This window comes from Sarcophilus harrisii, chromosome 1 (assembly GCF_902635505.1).
Source record: "Sarcophilus harrisii chromosome 1, mSarHar1.11, whole genome shotgun sequence".
NCBI lineage: Eukaryota > Metazoa > Chordata > Mammalia > Dasyuromorphia > Dasyuridae > Sarcophilus > Sarcophilus harrisii.
Window position 1 is genome coordinate 54,419,453 of NC_045426.1, and position 15,014 is coordinate 54,434,466.

The following is a 15,014-nucleotide window of genomic DNA, read 5'->3' on the forward strand; positions in this document are numbered from 1 at the left end:
TTAAAAGGCACAGCTTCAGTTATTTAGAAAATTCACCAATGTTGAAGAGCCCTTTCAGTGGAGAGGCTTGTGAGGTATCAAAATTATACAACTTGACAAACCACATTCATTTCCTTGCTTGATACCTTCTAATTGGGAGATTTAAAAAGCAGATCTAATAAGACAGAAGGAAAATGAGGTAAGTTTATAAAGACAGTTTAAAGGAATTTTTCTTGGAACAGGCTCAGAAAAGTGTAAATAAAAAAGCAGATAAAGAAACAATATCATCTGGAGAATGAATATTTTAGTAGAAAGAACATGTGGACCTGATGTCCACTTAATTATTTACTAGGAACCTTGATATCATTCAACTTCTCTGTGGCTTTCCAAGATATAAACAAGGAATAATAATATAATCCTCGTGGGGATGACCTGGGAGTGATCATCATCCTAAGATATTGTGAATCACCAAATCCTAGAACCATGACTAGAAAGGATATGAAAGATCGCTATAGTCCAACCTTCCTATTTTACAAGGCAGAACACACTACTTGCCCAAGGGCAAAGAGTGGCAATTACTATTAATGGGAATTGCTCTCAGTCTTTGAAAAATGAAAGTTGAAGTTCACAGGGCAATATGAAGGTGTTTGTGGGCATCATTAAACATGAACCCATTGGGGTTGCGTCTTTTCTGACTCTTTATGACTTCTTTCTTGGCAAAGATACTAGAGTGGTTTGCCATTTCCTTCTCCAGTTGATTAAGATAAAAAGAGATTAAATGACCTGACCAGGGTCTAAGAATCAGGTCTTCATGACTCTTGGCTTGGTGCTTTCTATTCACTGAGCAACCTAGCTACTTCACAAATCTATTACCTTTGGAGAATTTAGAAAGAGAAGCATTGGAAGGATGTGATCAGAGTGAAAGGGAGAGGGAATTTACTCTATTTCTCCCTATTTCGCTTCCTTTTCATCCCCCATTCCCACCCCAGCTCAGTTGATATAGTCACAGAATATAATCACAGATGATGAGGACTTGGACAAGAAGACATGGTTGGGTTTCTATCTATAGTCTTATAACTGTCTTATCAAAGTGAATTTGCCCATTCTTTCCTCTTGTCACAAAATGGGGTTTCCTTAATCCTTAATCCATCCAATCATTGCCTACCACTTTCCTTGACCTCTAGGATTTAGAAGCAATAATACACTCTCTCTTATATAACTTCAATCTCTTTCCACAGAGGCCTTTCCACCTGCCTACAAACGTCCTCAGGTCACTGTAATCCCACAAAAAAACTTCCTTCAGTCCTTCTAGGACATCTAGGTGCTACCCCATCTTTTTCCTCCCTTTCACACCAAACTTCTTGAAAAAGCAGCCCACACCCATTGCTTCCACTTTCTACCAGCTCACTCATTCTCTTTTCAGCCTCTCCTCCTCTGACTTCTATCCCCACCACTCTTGAAACTGTCCTAGGAGAATTCATTAGTGACTTCTGAATTTCCAATCCAATGATTCTTTTTCAATTCTCATCCTTCATTTCTCTGAATCACTTAACACATTCTAAAAACTGTCTCCTTTGACTTCCATCTTCTCATTTCTCTTGCTTCTTTAATCATTTCTTTTGTCACTGTACTCTGCCTCTTCTGAATCCCTTGAGTTCAGTATTCCCCAGGAGTCTGTCCTCAGTGTTCCTCTTTGTGGAATGTCCTTCAACAATACCTGGCACATAATGGGGGTCTTCATAAATGTTTGCTGATTTCTTGTTGATTGATCTCCTCTAGTAGCTTTAAGTACCATCTCTCTATGAAGAAAACTTCCAAATCTGTATCTCCAATCTTTACCTTTTCTGGATCTCCATTTCCATATAGGCAATTTCTTTAGGGCAAGTCTACCTGGATGGCCTATGCTACAACTGCAATATATCCCAAATTGAATTTCCTCTATTTCACCTGAAAACATGTTTTTATTTCTGAATTCACCATTTTCTCTCTCTTTTTTTTTCTTTGCCAGAGGTACCACCTAGTCTGCCATGTTTGAAATTTTGCTCACTGCCATCACCCTGTTACAAGTCCTTATTATGCATCTATGTTTTTACAGTAATCTCATGGTAGGAGTTTATTCAATTCTTGGTAATTGTATTCCCCATACCTGGCACAGCATCTAAGAGTAGGCACTTAATAAATATCACAGCCTCTTTATCAGCCAGAAGTTCACTTTGTTTCTGACTTTTTCCCCATTGTGAGTACACTCTATCCCTGAAACCTTTTTTCCTCCTTCTGGAGGGTCAGAAATTTCATTTTAAAGAAATTGTCCAGACCATCATAGCTTCATTTTTCTTCTGGCTCCACTCTTGTCTCTCCAGGCTTTTCCTACCATCCACAGCAATCTTCCTACTTTGGAAATTCACTCTGCCCCTGGCCCTCTCTCAGTGGAAATATACTCTTTCCCTGAGGCTACTTCCTCTAATTGGTCTTTCTTAGAACCTCCATTTTAAGAAAACAATGTGAACCAGCCAGGTCTTCATTTTTTCTCCAAGCTTCACTTTTGACCTTCTTCACTCCCTGTCCCTTCCCCAACTCATTTCAGACTCAGTTTATGTTCATTAGAGCATAAGGTCCTTGAGGGCAGCCACTACTTTTCTTTCTCCTAATATTTGTATTGCCAGATACATACTAAGCACTTTATAAATGCTTATTGACTTGACTTGTCACTTTTGTTTTTTTCTCCATGCGATCCACAATTCACATCAACACTCCACAAATCTTCATTATGTATAAACCTGTTCCTATCACTCCTTTAATCTTTGATGGCCCAGACTCAACTCTATGAATTCAAATCTTGTCTCAGTTAAATAGCACTTTTATGTCCTTAGCATGAATTATTTTTCATTGTTATTTGTATTTATATACCATACCTCCCATACCATAGGCAGTAAGTACCTTGAGGGCAGAAGGCACGTTCCACTGAAGTGTCATATTATAGTAAAGCCTGAAGCAAAAGAGATCTCTGTTTAACATAAGGAAAATATTTTCTAGCAATGAAATATGTTCAGAAGTGGCCTGGGCTCCTTCAAAAGATGGTCAGTTTCTGATCCTTACTGTTGACCAGTGGTGCTGAAGGAAATCAAAATGACTATTTGTATTGCAGAAGGAATTCATGATTTGAGCATATCTAGACTGAATGAGCTTGAAAATCTCTTCCATCTTTAAGATTGGATAACTGAGAAATGATTCTAACCCATTGGCTAATGGGTATCCTTGGCTTGCTTGGTACCAGTTTTATAACTAAATAGGGAGTAATATTGAGACAGATTTGGGAAAGGTCTACTTGCCCCTAAACTTCCTTTCAGTGCCTGAAATTCCACAAGATCTCTACCTTTCCCATTGCCACCAAAGTGATTTTCCTTAAGCAAAGGTCTGACTATGTCATTTCCCTAATATTTAAATTCTAGTGGTTCCCTATTGTTTGTACATAATATCAAATATAAGGAGAAGGCACTAGTAGTTGGGGGGGGAGATGTTTTTAATAACTTTTCAGAATCTGGTTTCAACTGACCTTTCCAGACTCCACTATATATTAGCCCCCTTTCCCACACTCTACAAGTCTTGCTAAATTAACCTTCTTGCTGTTTCTCATAAGAAATGCCATCTTTGAGTTTCCATGTTTTTGCCCTGCCCATCTCCCACACTTAGAACATTATCTTTCCTTCTTTTGCCTCAAAGAATCCCCCCATTTTCAGTATAATTCAGCTTCCCTCCATTTTTTTGTATCAAACCTTTCCTGCTCTTTTCAATAACTAGGCCTCCCTCAACTACCCAATTTATTTTGTTTATTTGGCATATACTTAATCATATACATTGTGACTCTCTGGATAGAATGCAAATTCCTTGAGAACAGAACTGTGTTATATCTCTAGGGTCTATCAAAATGCCTGGTATGTAGTGGGTGCTTAATAAATTCTTGTTGATTGATTGATCAATTGATTCATTCCATTGCTGAATCCACTATGAATGCATGAGGCCCCCGAGAAGGAGGAAATATTTTAAATTTATCAGACACTGCCTGAGTGGGAATTATAACAAGGTCTGAGAACAAAGAAGCAGCAGTGAAAAAGAAAATACATCAGTATCTGGGTTCAAATTCTGGATATATCATTACCTAAATGATCTTGAGCAAGTAAATTCTCTGCTCTATATCTTGCTTTTCTTGTCCATAAAATAATAAGGTGGGAAGAACTAGAATGGAGCTGGCAAATATAGCTAGAACCAGATTAAAATGTAATTGAGAAATATTTAACAAAACTTAACAAAACAGCTAACATTCCAGCTTGAAACTAAATCAGCATGCGGTCTTCTGAGATCCTTATGTATAGATCTGTATCCCCATTTCTACCTGATGCCTCAGCAGCTGCTTGGTAGTATAGTGGATAGAGCACTAAGCCTAGAGTCAGAAAACTCTGAATTCAAGTCCAGCCTCAGATACTACCTAGCTGTGTGAATCTGGGCATGTCACTTAACTTCTGTCTGCCTTAGTTTCTCTAACTGCAAAATGAGGATATTAATAGCACCTATTTCTCAGGTTTTGTTGTGAGATCATATGAGATAATAATTGTGAAGCACTTAGAACAGTGTCTATCATATAACAGGTATTTAATAAATCTTTTATTCCTTTCATTCTTCCTTCCTTTTTTCTCTTCCCTCCTTCCTTCTTTCCTTCATTCTTTCCTCCTTTTCCTTCCTTCCTTCCTCCCCTCCCTTTTCCTTTCTTTTCTTCTCTCCCTTTTCCCCTCCTCCCTTCCCTCCCTTCATTCATTCTTTTTCTTTCTTTTCCTCCCTTTTCCTTTCCTTTCCTCTCCTCTTCTCTCTTCTTCCCTCTTTTCCTTCCCTTCCCTTCCTTTCCCTTTCCTTCTTTCTTTTTCCTTCCTTCCTTTTTTCTTTTCTTCTTCTCTTCCTTCTTTTTTCCCCCTTTCCTTTCTCCACTATCCTGCCTTCCTTCCTGTCTATTCCAACTAAAAGCCTATGATTGTACTTTCTTTAGGAAAAGATACCTGGATTAGCCGAGGCTGGATGAACTGGGACATGGCACCAAAGACTCTGCCCTGAGAAATAAATTTTGCCAATTTTCCATTTTCCCCTTATGGCCAGCTCAGCCCTACACATTATGCACTACTTTATATTGCTTTCAGGTATCTCATGTCAGACATTAACCATTTGTGTAAAATTATTCTCCCAGGGGGTGGAGAACTCATTTTTCACCCCTAACAGGTGGCATTTTGCAGGGATGTCAAAGGAAAGGGGATAGGAGCATTCAGGGCCATGAAAAATAGGTGTCCTCCCAGAAGCCTTTCTCTCCAACCCCTCCAACCCATTCTTCATTAAAGGTATCCTATTGATCTGTGGGTGATGAGCTACTGAGAAAAGGTTACAGGAGGTGAGAGTGCTGTGATCTTTCAAGATAATGCCTCCCCAACCAAACTGCTAATAAGTTTGAATAATGAGTTTTGCATCTGTCATAGAAGATCACTTTTCATTTGTTTTATCTTAAAGATTATAACTGTTAAACTTGGAAAGGACCTTGTCAAGCCATCTAACACAACCTTCTCACGTGCCCCTTGTCTCCACTTTACAGAATAGAATATGGAGATCCAGAATGAATGAATGAATAAAAATAAATATTATGCACTTACTATGTACCAGCTACTGTGTTAAACAAGCTAAGTCCTGCCATCAAGGAAGTTACAATTCATAAAGGAGAGACCTGGAAAGGGGAAGAATGGGTGGAAGAGACTGGTCTGGTTCTGGATTAGATTAGATGAAATCCCATCTGTGACCAAACCTTTGGCAGGGGCAGAAGGTTCTCCATTTAGTTAAAGAGTCAGGATTAGAACCCAGTCTCCAGACCTTCAGACCAGTCCTCTTTTCAGGCTGCCTCCCTCCCCTGACCTTTAGCCTCAGCACAGGCTGACCCCCATCCTTGGCTTTCAGGTTTCTTTCCCCAAACATGGACTGTTTCATCTAGCATCTTTGCCATGTATCACATGGAGATAATACACTATGATCACACGATCTAGGTCAGATTTCCTCAAAATCCTGTTCTCCTTTGGTCATTTTGAAATGTGTCATTTCTTCATTTTATTGTCCTTTCTGCTAATGTGGATCACTTGTTGCTTCTCCAAACTTAGTGTTCCATATGCTGTTTATGAGTCCCTCCACAGGCTGTCTCTTTTGCAGAGAATGATCTCCTTTCTCACCTCCGGCTCTCCAAATCCCTAGCATCCCTCTATTATGAGCTCATGTACCATTTTCTGTAATTATAATAATAGCAAGCATTTACAGAATGCTTTAAGGCTTGCAAAATACTTTACAAATACTGCCTCATTTTCCCCTCACAATGACCCTGGAAGGAGTACTATTATAATTCCCATTTTACAGATGTGGAAACTGAGGCAAGCAGGCTAAGTGGCTTTCCCAAGGCCACACAGCTTATAAGTATATCTCAGACTTAGGTTTGAATTCAGATCTTCCAATATTAGTAGGTAGCCTCTTCCGACCTCTTTATTTGTCCCTGTTTCTCCAATCATCATGCATAATCCTATCTGTCTATAAATTGTATTCCTCTTCTTTAATGTCAGGAGCTGTTTTAAATTTTGTTTTCATATCCCTCTCCTTCCCATAGCAGATGCTTAATAAATGCTTATTAGAGTCCTGGGAATGATCTGGTGACTTGCCTAAGATCACCCAATGTCAGTGAAAACTCAGAATGCTCAGCTCTACTACCATGAAAAACATGCACTAGCTGTGAGCCAGCAGGGATGAGTCCGGCTACACTCATCTCTGAGATGCTGAGCAAATCATTTAGCCTGTGAGATTTCTATAGTACCTCAAGACAGGCAAAGCACTCTGTATCTATTGGGTCTTTATACGGTATCATTACCCCATTTATTGATGAGGAAACAGAGCCTCAGGAGGACGCGTTTGGACTTAGGGTTTTTCTGACTACTGGTCCATTGCTTTTTCCCTCCACCTCTTTCCACAACTTTCCTAAAAGGTGGAGGATGAACTCACTGACCACAAAAGTCCCTTCCAGCTCTATCATTCTATGTTCTAGTCCACATCCTGAGGGGAACTGTGGCATCTGTCAAATTCAGGAAGGACATGCTGGAGGACGCAGGTGTTACCCACAGTACACCAGCCTTGCAGAAAAGTACCAGCTGCCCTGTCTGGTTCATGGTTCTTTCTCAAGCTGGCCCTCCCTCCTGAATAAACAAGTAAAGCTACAAAATTGATGTTCTTGTGACTCTGGGAATGTGGGCAGAGGATATTTGCAATGACAGGATCTCATATCTTGAACTGGACAAAGGCCAACCTGGCCCCAACCATCCTACCCACCCTCCCCCAAACATTTCCCATAATGTCTCTGGGCTATTCATTTCAGGAAGTTCTTCCCGGAATCTACCTTCCATCTCCCTGAAACTGGTTAAATTCCATTCAAATTAACAAGCTTTTATTAAATGTTACTATGGGCACAGTTCTCTGAATGACCCCACACTTCTTCAAGCCTGAGACAAAGGCCCATATTTTAACACCGATATTCCTTCAGTGATGTTCTATGTATGGCGACAATCATTACAATCTCAGAACAAATGAAGCTCAGAATCACCCCCAAAGACAGTGGAGAGACGGAGTGAATTACACAGGAAAAATGGTGTTAATGATGGCACTAGGAAATGAATATTTTCCAGGAAAAAAGAGATGGGCCATTCACACACATAGAATTAATAATGAAGAATAATAACAACAAGAAGAACAATAAGACTTTATTAACATTTATACAGTGCTCACTATGTGCCAAGCACTGTGCTAAATGATTTACAAATATTATCTCATTTGATTATATCTATTTTACAGATAAGTAAACTGAGGCAGGCATACATTGAGTGATTTGCCCAGGGTCACAGAAATAGTAAATGTCTGAGACTATATTTGAACTCAAGTCTTTTGGACAACCAGACCTGGCAGCTATCTATCCACTGTGCCTGAAGCTGCCTGAAGAAGAAATGATGGCTCCTATGTCCTTGCTGGTATTAATAAACCAATAACTATTATTAATTGACTATTATGTGCTAGGTATTGGAGATACTTTGACAATAATGCTCCTTCAAGGAGCAGCAGATGTGCCATAGTCAAGAGAATAAGATGAAAGCAAAAGGACTCTAATCTAGCTTGTCTTATGGGCCCTCTGTGGTGGGGCAAGAGTGGAGTAACAAATAGAAGGCTTGTAAGTTTTATCAACTGGAGGGAATAAACACATTGATTAGATAAAAAAAATCCAGTAGAGTGTTAGAATTAGAAATCATGACAACAGACATGGTGGTCCACTGTGAGGCTACAAAGCTAAAAGCAAAATTACTCTCTGTCCTCAGTGGGATAAAGCACTTGTCCAGCTTCGTCAATCCACGACAAGAATGTAGCATACTCTTACTATAGATCCAATACTCTGCTAAGCACTGAAGATCAAAAGAAAAAGCAAAGCCAGTCCTTACCTCAAGGAGATTATATTCAAACGGGGCAGACAACATATACAGATATAGGATTTTTTACTGATGTGTACAAAATAAGGAAAGGGAAACTTAGAAGGACTGCTCTAGTAGTCTAGAAGATTCCTCTTCCTGAGTTCAAGTCCAACTTCAGACAATGACTAGATGGGCAAGTTACTTAACCTTGCTTGCCTCAGTTTCCTCATCCGTAAAATGAGCTGGAAAAAGAAATGGGGAATCACTCCAGTATCTTTGCCAAGAACACTCCAGTTGGAGTCACAGAGAGTCAGACATGACTCAACATGATTGAACAACAATAAATAACATTTGAGGAAGCAGATGGCAAAGGCAATGAACTTGGTCTTGTTTCTTGTTCATTCTTCTAGTACATGTAAATGTTATGGCTAGGATTGGGTTTTTTCTGTGCCTGCATACAGGGTTAAGGCTAGAGTTAAAGGTAAATGTCTAGTCAAGATTTATGGCAGAGGCTACAAATATATTCAAAGGTCAGTTTGTAGCCAAAATTTGGGATCGTTTTGTGATTGAGTTTGGGGCTCAGACTGTGATTGGAACACAGTTTGATTGAGTCTATGGCTGGGTTAAGTCTGTGGGTCATAAAATGGGAGTAAATCTAACAAAGTGTAGCCTTTAGATAGTGGCACCCTTGTGACAAAGCCCTGATCACCTTATCCTGGTTATAGATCTTTTTGATATTCTATTTGTGAGATTCTCATCCAGTGAGAAATGAATGGTCATAATACTAGAGACATACATGTAAACAAACTATGTAAAGGTACTAGGGAGATCTTGTTAAGAAGACTTCCTTTATCAGAAATCATCAGTAGAATTGCTATTCTCATGTCTTTCATTTAGACAAGCATAAATTAGCATCTTTCTCTTGGGTACTTTCTCCTTTTCCTCATTTAAGTTGGCATCTTGGCTATGGACAGAATCAAAAAAGATTCATTGAGTATCACATCCATGATCTTAGTTCTAACTACCTGATTGAACTTGACTCTGATCCGATATGATCCCTACAGTTGCATGCTACAGGCAAAATTAATCTACTCCAACAGCCAAATTGGGCTTTCCTTTTTTCTAGGCATGAGCTGATCCTTTCTCCTCTAGTCCCTGGCCATTGTCCTGAGGAGAGGGAATAGGTGGAAGGTTAGAGCTCTCATCAGAAAACGTGCCCTTGCTAAATAAATCCTGGGTCACTCCCATGGTTGCTCTACTTGTCTATCTCTCTTCCTTCTCACTACTGTATTTACATTCATTCTCTGCCAACCAGAGAAAACATTCCTTTGATCTGCCACTTTTAGGGCACTGGAAAGTCACTATGGTGCATGCAGTATGGTGGAAAGGTCTCTGGGTCTGTGAATTAGAAGACCAGCTTTCTATTCCCAAATCAACTACTAATTGGCTACATGCCTCCAGACAATGTTGCTGAGCCTCTCTATCTCACTTATTAATCTTTCCAAAAGAAGGGATTGGATGAGATGGCATTTAAGATCCCTTTCAATTCTACATCTATGAACCTGTTAGCCTTCTTAGAGGCTCAGTTTCTAACTTTGTAAAATGAGGTGATTGGAGTAGGTAGATGCTCTTGATTCTTGCTCTCATATTCTATGAGATTATCTCTAACCTAGTTGCCAATTTAAGTGTGGGTAGAGAAGTGATCAGTACTTAGAGAGGTGCCAAGTGTTGCTTGCCTATATAAAGATAAGGGAAATCACAATTCTATTGATGGTTTCTGATGAAAGAAATTTTCTTAAACACTTTTTCCTACTATCTCTTCAGATTTCTCTTAATTTGATGAAAGAAAAGAAAATTAATATTTATTAATAAGTCTTTTTTGTATTTTATCTTTATTTTTTACTTTTTTATAGGCATGCATATTTATACAAGTACCTTGCTGCACAAGAAAGTCAATAGGAGTCTTAACTGGACTTTGACCTAGCAGGGAATATTTCTCCCCCCCATCAAAGTCTTCATTCCCACCAGCACTATCCCACTCTCTTATCTCAGCAGAATTCCAAGAAAAAATGGTTAGTTATAGCTCAGATATCCATAGTTAATGTTTATTGATGGTTTAAAAATCATGTTATCCTTAGGACTCTTTCCCTCCTCCTCAACTACTTTGTCACTACTACTAAAGAAGCAGTGGGTGGCTACCCAGGCCTGAGGTCCATTTTGCATTTGTTTGTTTCATGAATTCCTATGGTCAAGAAATTTATCACCTAGTGGCCAACAATGATTTGGCCTGTACCCGGCTAGTGTGGTTCTTGAGAAAACTAACACAATCTAAGGTTCAGCCTCTTATATTAAGCTTGTGATTATACAAACAAGGATAGAAGACCAACTTTTTGAAGGTGCAAGTAACCATAAACAGTACATGTTTAGGAAGAGACACAATTGGGTTCTAGTCTCCTCATTGCTCTCAATTAACAAGTCACTTCCTTTCTCTGGGCCTCTCTTTGCCCATCTGTAAAATGAAACATGTGAATTCTGACATATTGAAGATCCTGTCAACTTGAAAACCATGATTCCTGGGAAATGAAGTACTAAGTGTGAGCTCCTAAATAGCTATGGTGAAGTTCATTTTATGGTCCTGAGTTTATTTTAATTGTGATGTATCCCAGTTCCCATTGAACTCCCACACCCAGATGTTCAGATACCAGCATTCAATTGAATTTTAATTTAACTTTTAGTACTGAGTACCCCTAAAATACCTAGACAATGACTCAATGATCTATAATTAAGCTGCTGTTCATCCAGTCCATTGTTCTTGGGTGAGCTCTAAAGACTTTTTATTTTTGCTATCCAATCAATGGCCAATCACCTGGCATGATTATAAAAATACTCCCCTATGATAGCTACCCTCTTCCAGCTCCTGCCCAGGCAATAAAATGCTATCTGCTAAGATTCTTAACTTAAAACATGCCAGTAGTTTAGGCTTGAGCTTCTGGGGGCCACAGAGCAGGGAGGAAAGGCTTCATAGAAGCAGATGTCATCTGGCCCATTATCCCTGCCTTTCTGGAAAGCTGGAAACTCTCACTATTGTTTTATTTTTTTTTCTCACTATTGTTTTAAAGAGAGTTGGGGCATAGGAGGAAAAAAATGACTCCAGCTCCAGTTGAGTTGCTCAGAAGGAGGAGGTGAAGTGGTAGTGGGGATTTTGTTTCAAGGTGGTAGGCTTGGGGCTCAGAATTCTCTTTCCATCCTCTCTCTTAATATAGTATATGGTATCACAGTTACACACCTCTGTCTATTAGGCTACCCCTAATCAAACCCCTAGTCAGACTTTCATTTATAGCTCAATGTTAGTCACTGCTGTAACCCGTGGGGGTGTGGTTAAACAAGGTGTCATGGGCTACTTTTGTAAGTGTGCCTGATACCAGCTCCTTTAGGCTCTATGGAAGTTAAAAGGGCATACTCACTGGGTTGCGGAAACTTGCATGTGTAGGTCTAATAAAAATTAATAGTAAGGCCAGGACCAAACCTTTGTGTTTGTGGAACTGATTAAAGTCCATCTAAGCATTTTCAGTGCTTTGCTTTGTGTTAAGCGACACAATCAAAAATTTCAAAATTTATCAAAAATTTTGATAAATTGTATAATGGAGTTAATAGTCATCCTTCTTCTCACCTTACTCCTCCTTGCGGGGAATGTTACAGTCCACACACTAATTACAAATACACCATACCCCACTCCCCAATGCTACTCTGAAACCCCCAAATGCCTGTTCCTATATCTGGGACCCATTTCCTTTGACTTTCAATCCTAAATCAAGGGAGTTTTTTTTTTCCTTTGTCATACTCAGTCCCATTCCTTGCCACCAGCCTGCACTTAGCTCCTAAAGCAGACAATGTGATTTTTTTTTTTTTTTTGCATTAAAAGGGTAAAAAAAAAAAAAAAAAAAAAGGCAGCAAGCAGCAGGATATGGGTTCCAAGACAGGCAAAATGGTGGCTTCCTGTTTCTTTAGTGATGTGCAATTGGGGGTACTTTTTTTTTTAACATGAAAGATGGCATTTTGCAAAATTTTTAAATTTGGGGAAGAGGTATTTTAAGCACATTAGTATGAATTGATAGAGGCTCTTTTTCACCACAGTGGGGCCTGGCCCTTTGGGAATCTAATTCCCTAATATCTTAGAGGAAGGAACTCCTCCTCTATTTCGTTTTGAAAACAATGGGGTGAAAAGATGTACAAGAAAAGATGGGGAACATCTCCCAGACCCACCAGGACCCCCGAAGTAGGTCGCAGTAGTGTTCTCTCTTGGTTCTGAATCCCTAGGCAGGGATGGAAGATATCAGGGAGGAGGGCCCAAGAAAGTGCTGTCTGGAACCGTAAAAGGGGTGTTTCCTCTAGCACGAAGTGAGGAAAGAGGGGAGATAGAAAAGGTATCCCGAGTCAGAGGCTGCCCGAGAGGATGGGACGTGTATAGATGCATTTTTTTTTTTTAAATTGCATTCTTCGTGGTTGGGAACTTCGTTGTTCTAGTGGGTAAACTACCAAGGAGGGGAGTACAGTACTGCTGCAGGAAGGGCTCCCTAAGACTGGCACCAGGATACCTCATTTCCCACCCCGATCCCCGGGAGGGAGCCCTGTGAACAGCAGAACCACATGCAAATGAGCTTCTCTGGGGCATACCCAGGGATAGAGTCAGAGAGGGCCAGTTAGTGGAGCAGGTCGGGCAGCCTGCCTGCCAGGTTGCTCCCTGGGCATCTGCTTGAAAAGGTCGGAATGGGGGGAGGCGCTGGGGATCCTAGTTATCAGGCTCCGGAAACCGGGAGATGGTGGGCTGCGAAAGGGCAGGAGCAGCTTCCCTCTCTCACTCGGGATCTAAATGGCATCTAAGGGTGCGCGCGTCTAGTTTTCTAGATACAGCTGGGGAAACCCAACAAACGAAGCCATAAAGGCTTGATTCATTGATATGGGCGGCGGGGCGGGGTGGGGGGTGCTTTCCCTATCTCCCTATTCAGAGACTCTTTTATTAGCTGTCTCCCATCTCCTCTCTAATCTAATTCCTCCAAGAGAAAAGATAAGAAAATCACCAGTCCAAATGTCAAAATGAATCATGGACCCGCTCAGCTGGATGGTCCCAGCTCCTCAGTGTCTAAAGGCGGACCTCTAACTGAGGGAAGGGGCCCCGGGACCCCCACTGCTAGGAGGCTGCTTCCCATGAGGTTTGCAACTCCGCCAGTCCTAACCCCATCGCTTCCATCGGCGTCCAAGGCCCTAGCTCTCTAACTTCCCGGCCGGTTCCCTGGGCGCACACCAGTTGCTCCGCTTGGAGAGAGCCCCTCCCCGGGATGGGTGGGGAAGGATTGGCTTCTTTCTTTATTACTATTACGGGGCACGCAGCAGCTGGAAATGCCTCACTTTGCCCGTCAGCTGCAATCTTCCCGTCTCGCCCCTGGGGCTCAGGGAATACAAAAGTTGCCGGGTTCCAGTGCGTCCCCTTCTATCAGTCCTGCCTCGCGACCGGGCGCGAGGAAGAGATCCCATTCCCAGTCGGGGCAGCGCCCCGCTGGTCCCGCTTCCAACAGGGGCAGCGCCCCGCAAGTCGGGCTCACGGGCGCCCAACCCTTAGCCCCCAGAGGCCGCAGCTGGCAGGAACAGACATCCTGGGCTGGGCACTGTCCGAGCCTGAACCGTTTCTGGGAAGGTCGGGGGTCTGAGGGTGTTGCAGCCCCAGGAGCTCGGAGCTGTGCAGCTGCGCTCCTCCGCCCGCCCCTCCGGCCGCCTCTCCGGGCCCCGCGGACACACCTACCTGCGTTGTTCATCTTCCAAAGAGCGGAGCCAACTCTCCGCCGCGCTCGCTGCAGTCCCCTGCCTCAGATCATGGTCCCACAGCCCTGGCAGTCCAGGGTTCGGCTTCTCTCTAGAGCGCTCTTCTTCCCTTTCCGTCTTTCTCGCGCGTGCACTCACCCCCACCCTCTCCGGACCCCGCCTGGGCAGGCAAAGGAAGAAGCCCCCAAAGCCGCTGGCAGGAGGAGAGGGAGCGGAGAAGTTGAGTAGGGGGATTCGGGGGCGGGGCCACCCGAGAGCCTGCAGCGGCCACGCTGGGCAAGGGGACAGTTTGACCTGGGGGAGGTCGGCTGGGGCTCAGCGGCTGCTGGGACTCAGTGGCTACTGGGGGGCGCGGCTCGGACCCGGCTGCTGCTGCTGCTGCTGCTGCTGTTGCTTCTTCTGCTGCTGCTGCTGTTGCTGCTGCAGCCGCCGCCGCCGCCGCCGCCGCTGCCCGGCCCCTTGCTCTGCCCCCCTCCCTCCCTCCCTCCCACCCTCCCAGAGCCCAGAGCAGGGCGAGCGCAGACTCGCGGCCAGCTCCCCTGGTCCCCCTGTGCTCGCTGCGCTCTGGTGGCCCGAGCTTCCCTCCTCCAATTCCTCCTCCTCCTCCTCCTCCTCCTCCTCCTCCTCCTCCTCCTCCTCCTCCCTCCTCCTCCTCCTCCTCCTCCTCCCTCCTCCCTCCTCCTCCTCCTCCTCCTCCTCCTCCTCCTC

General features: G+C 42.7%; 1 protein-coding gene across 1 annotated transcript in view; it reads right to left on the minus strand.

Annotated features, from left to right (window-relative positions):
- The window catches only part of FGD5 (FYVE, RhoGEF and PH domain containing 5), a 178,475-nt gene extending 163,755 nt beyond the window's left edge, over positions 1–14,720 (minus strand). The window contains exon 1 of the mRNA XM_003762464.4: positions 14,287–14,720. Coding sequence (XP_003762512.2) covers positions 14,287–14,299 — 13 coding nt within the window. The 5' untranslated portion in view covers positions 14,300–14,720. The remainder of the gene's footprint in view (positions 1–14,286) is intronic.
- Positions 14,721–15,014: the final 294 nt, after the last annotated feature.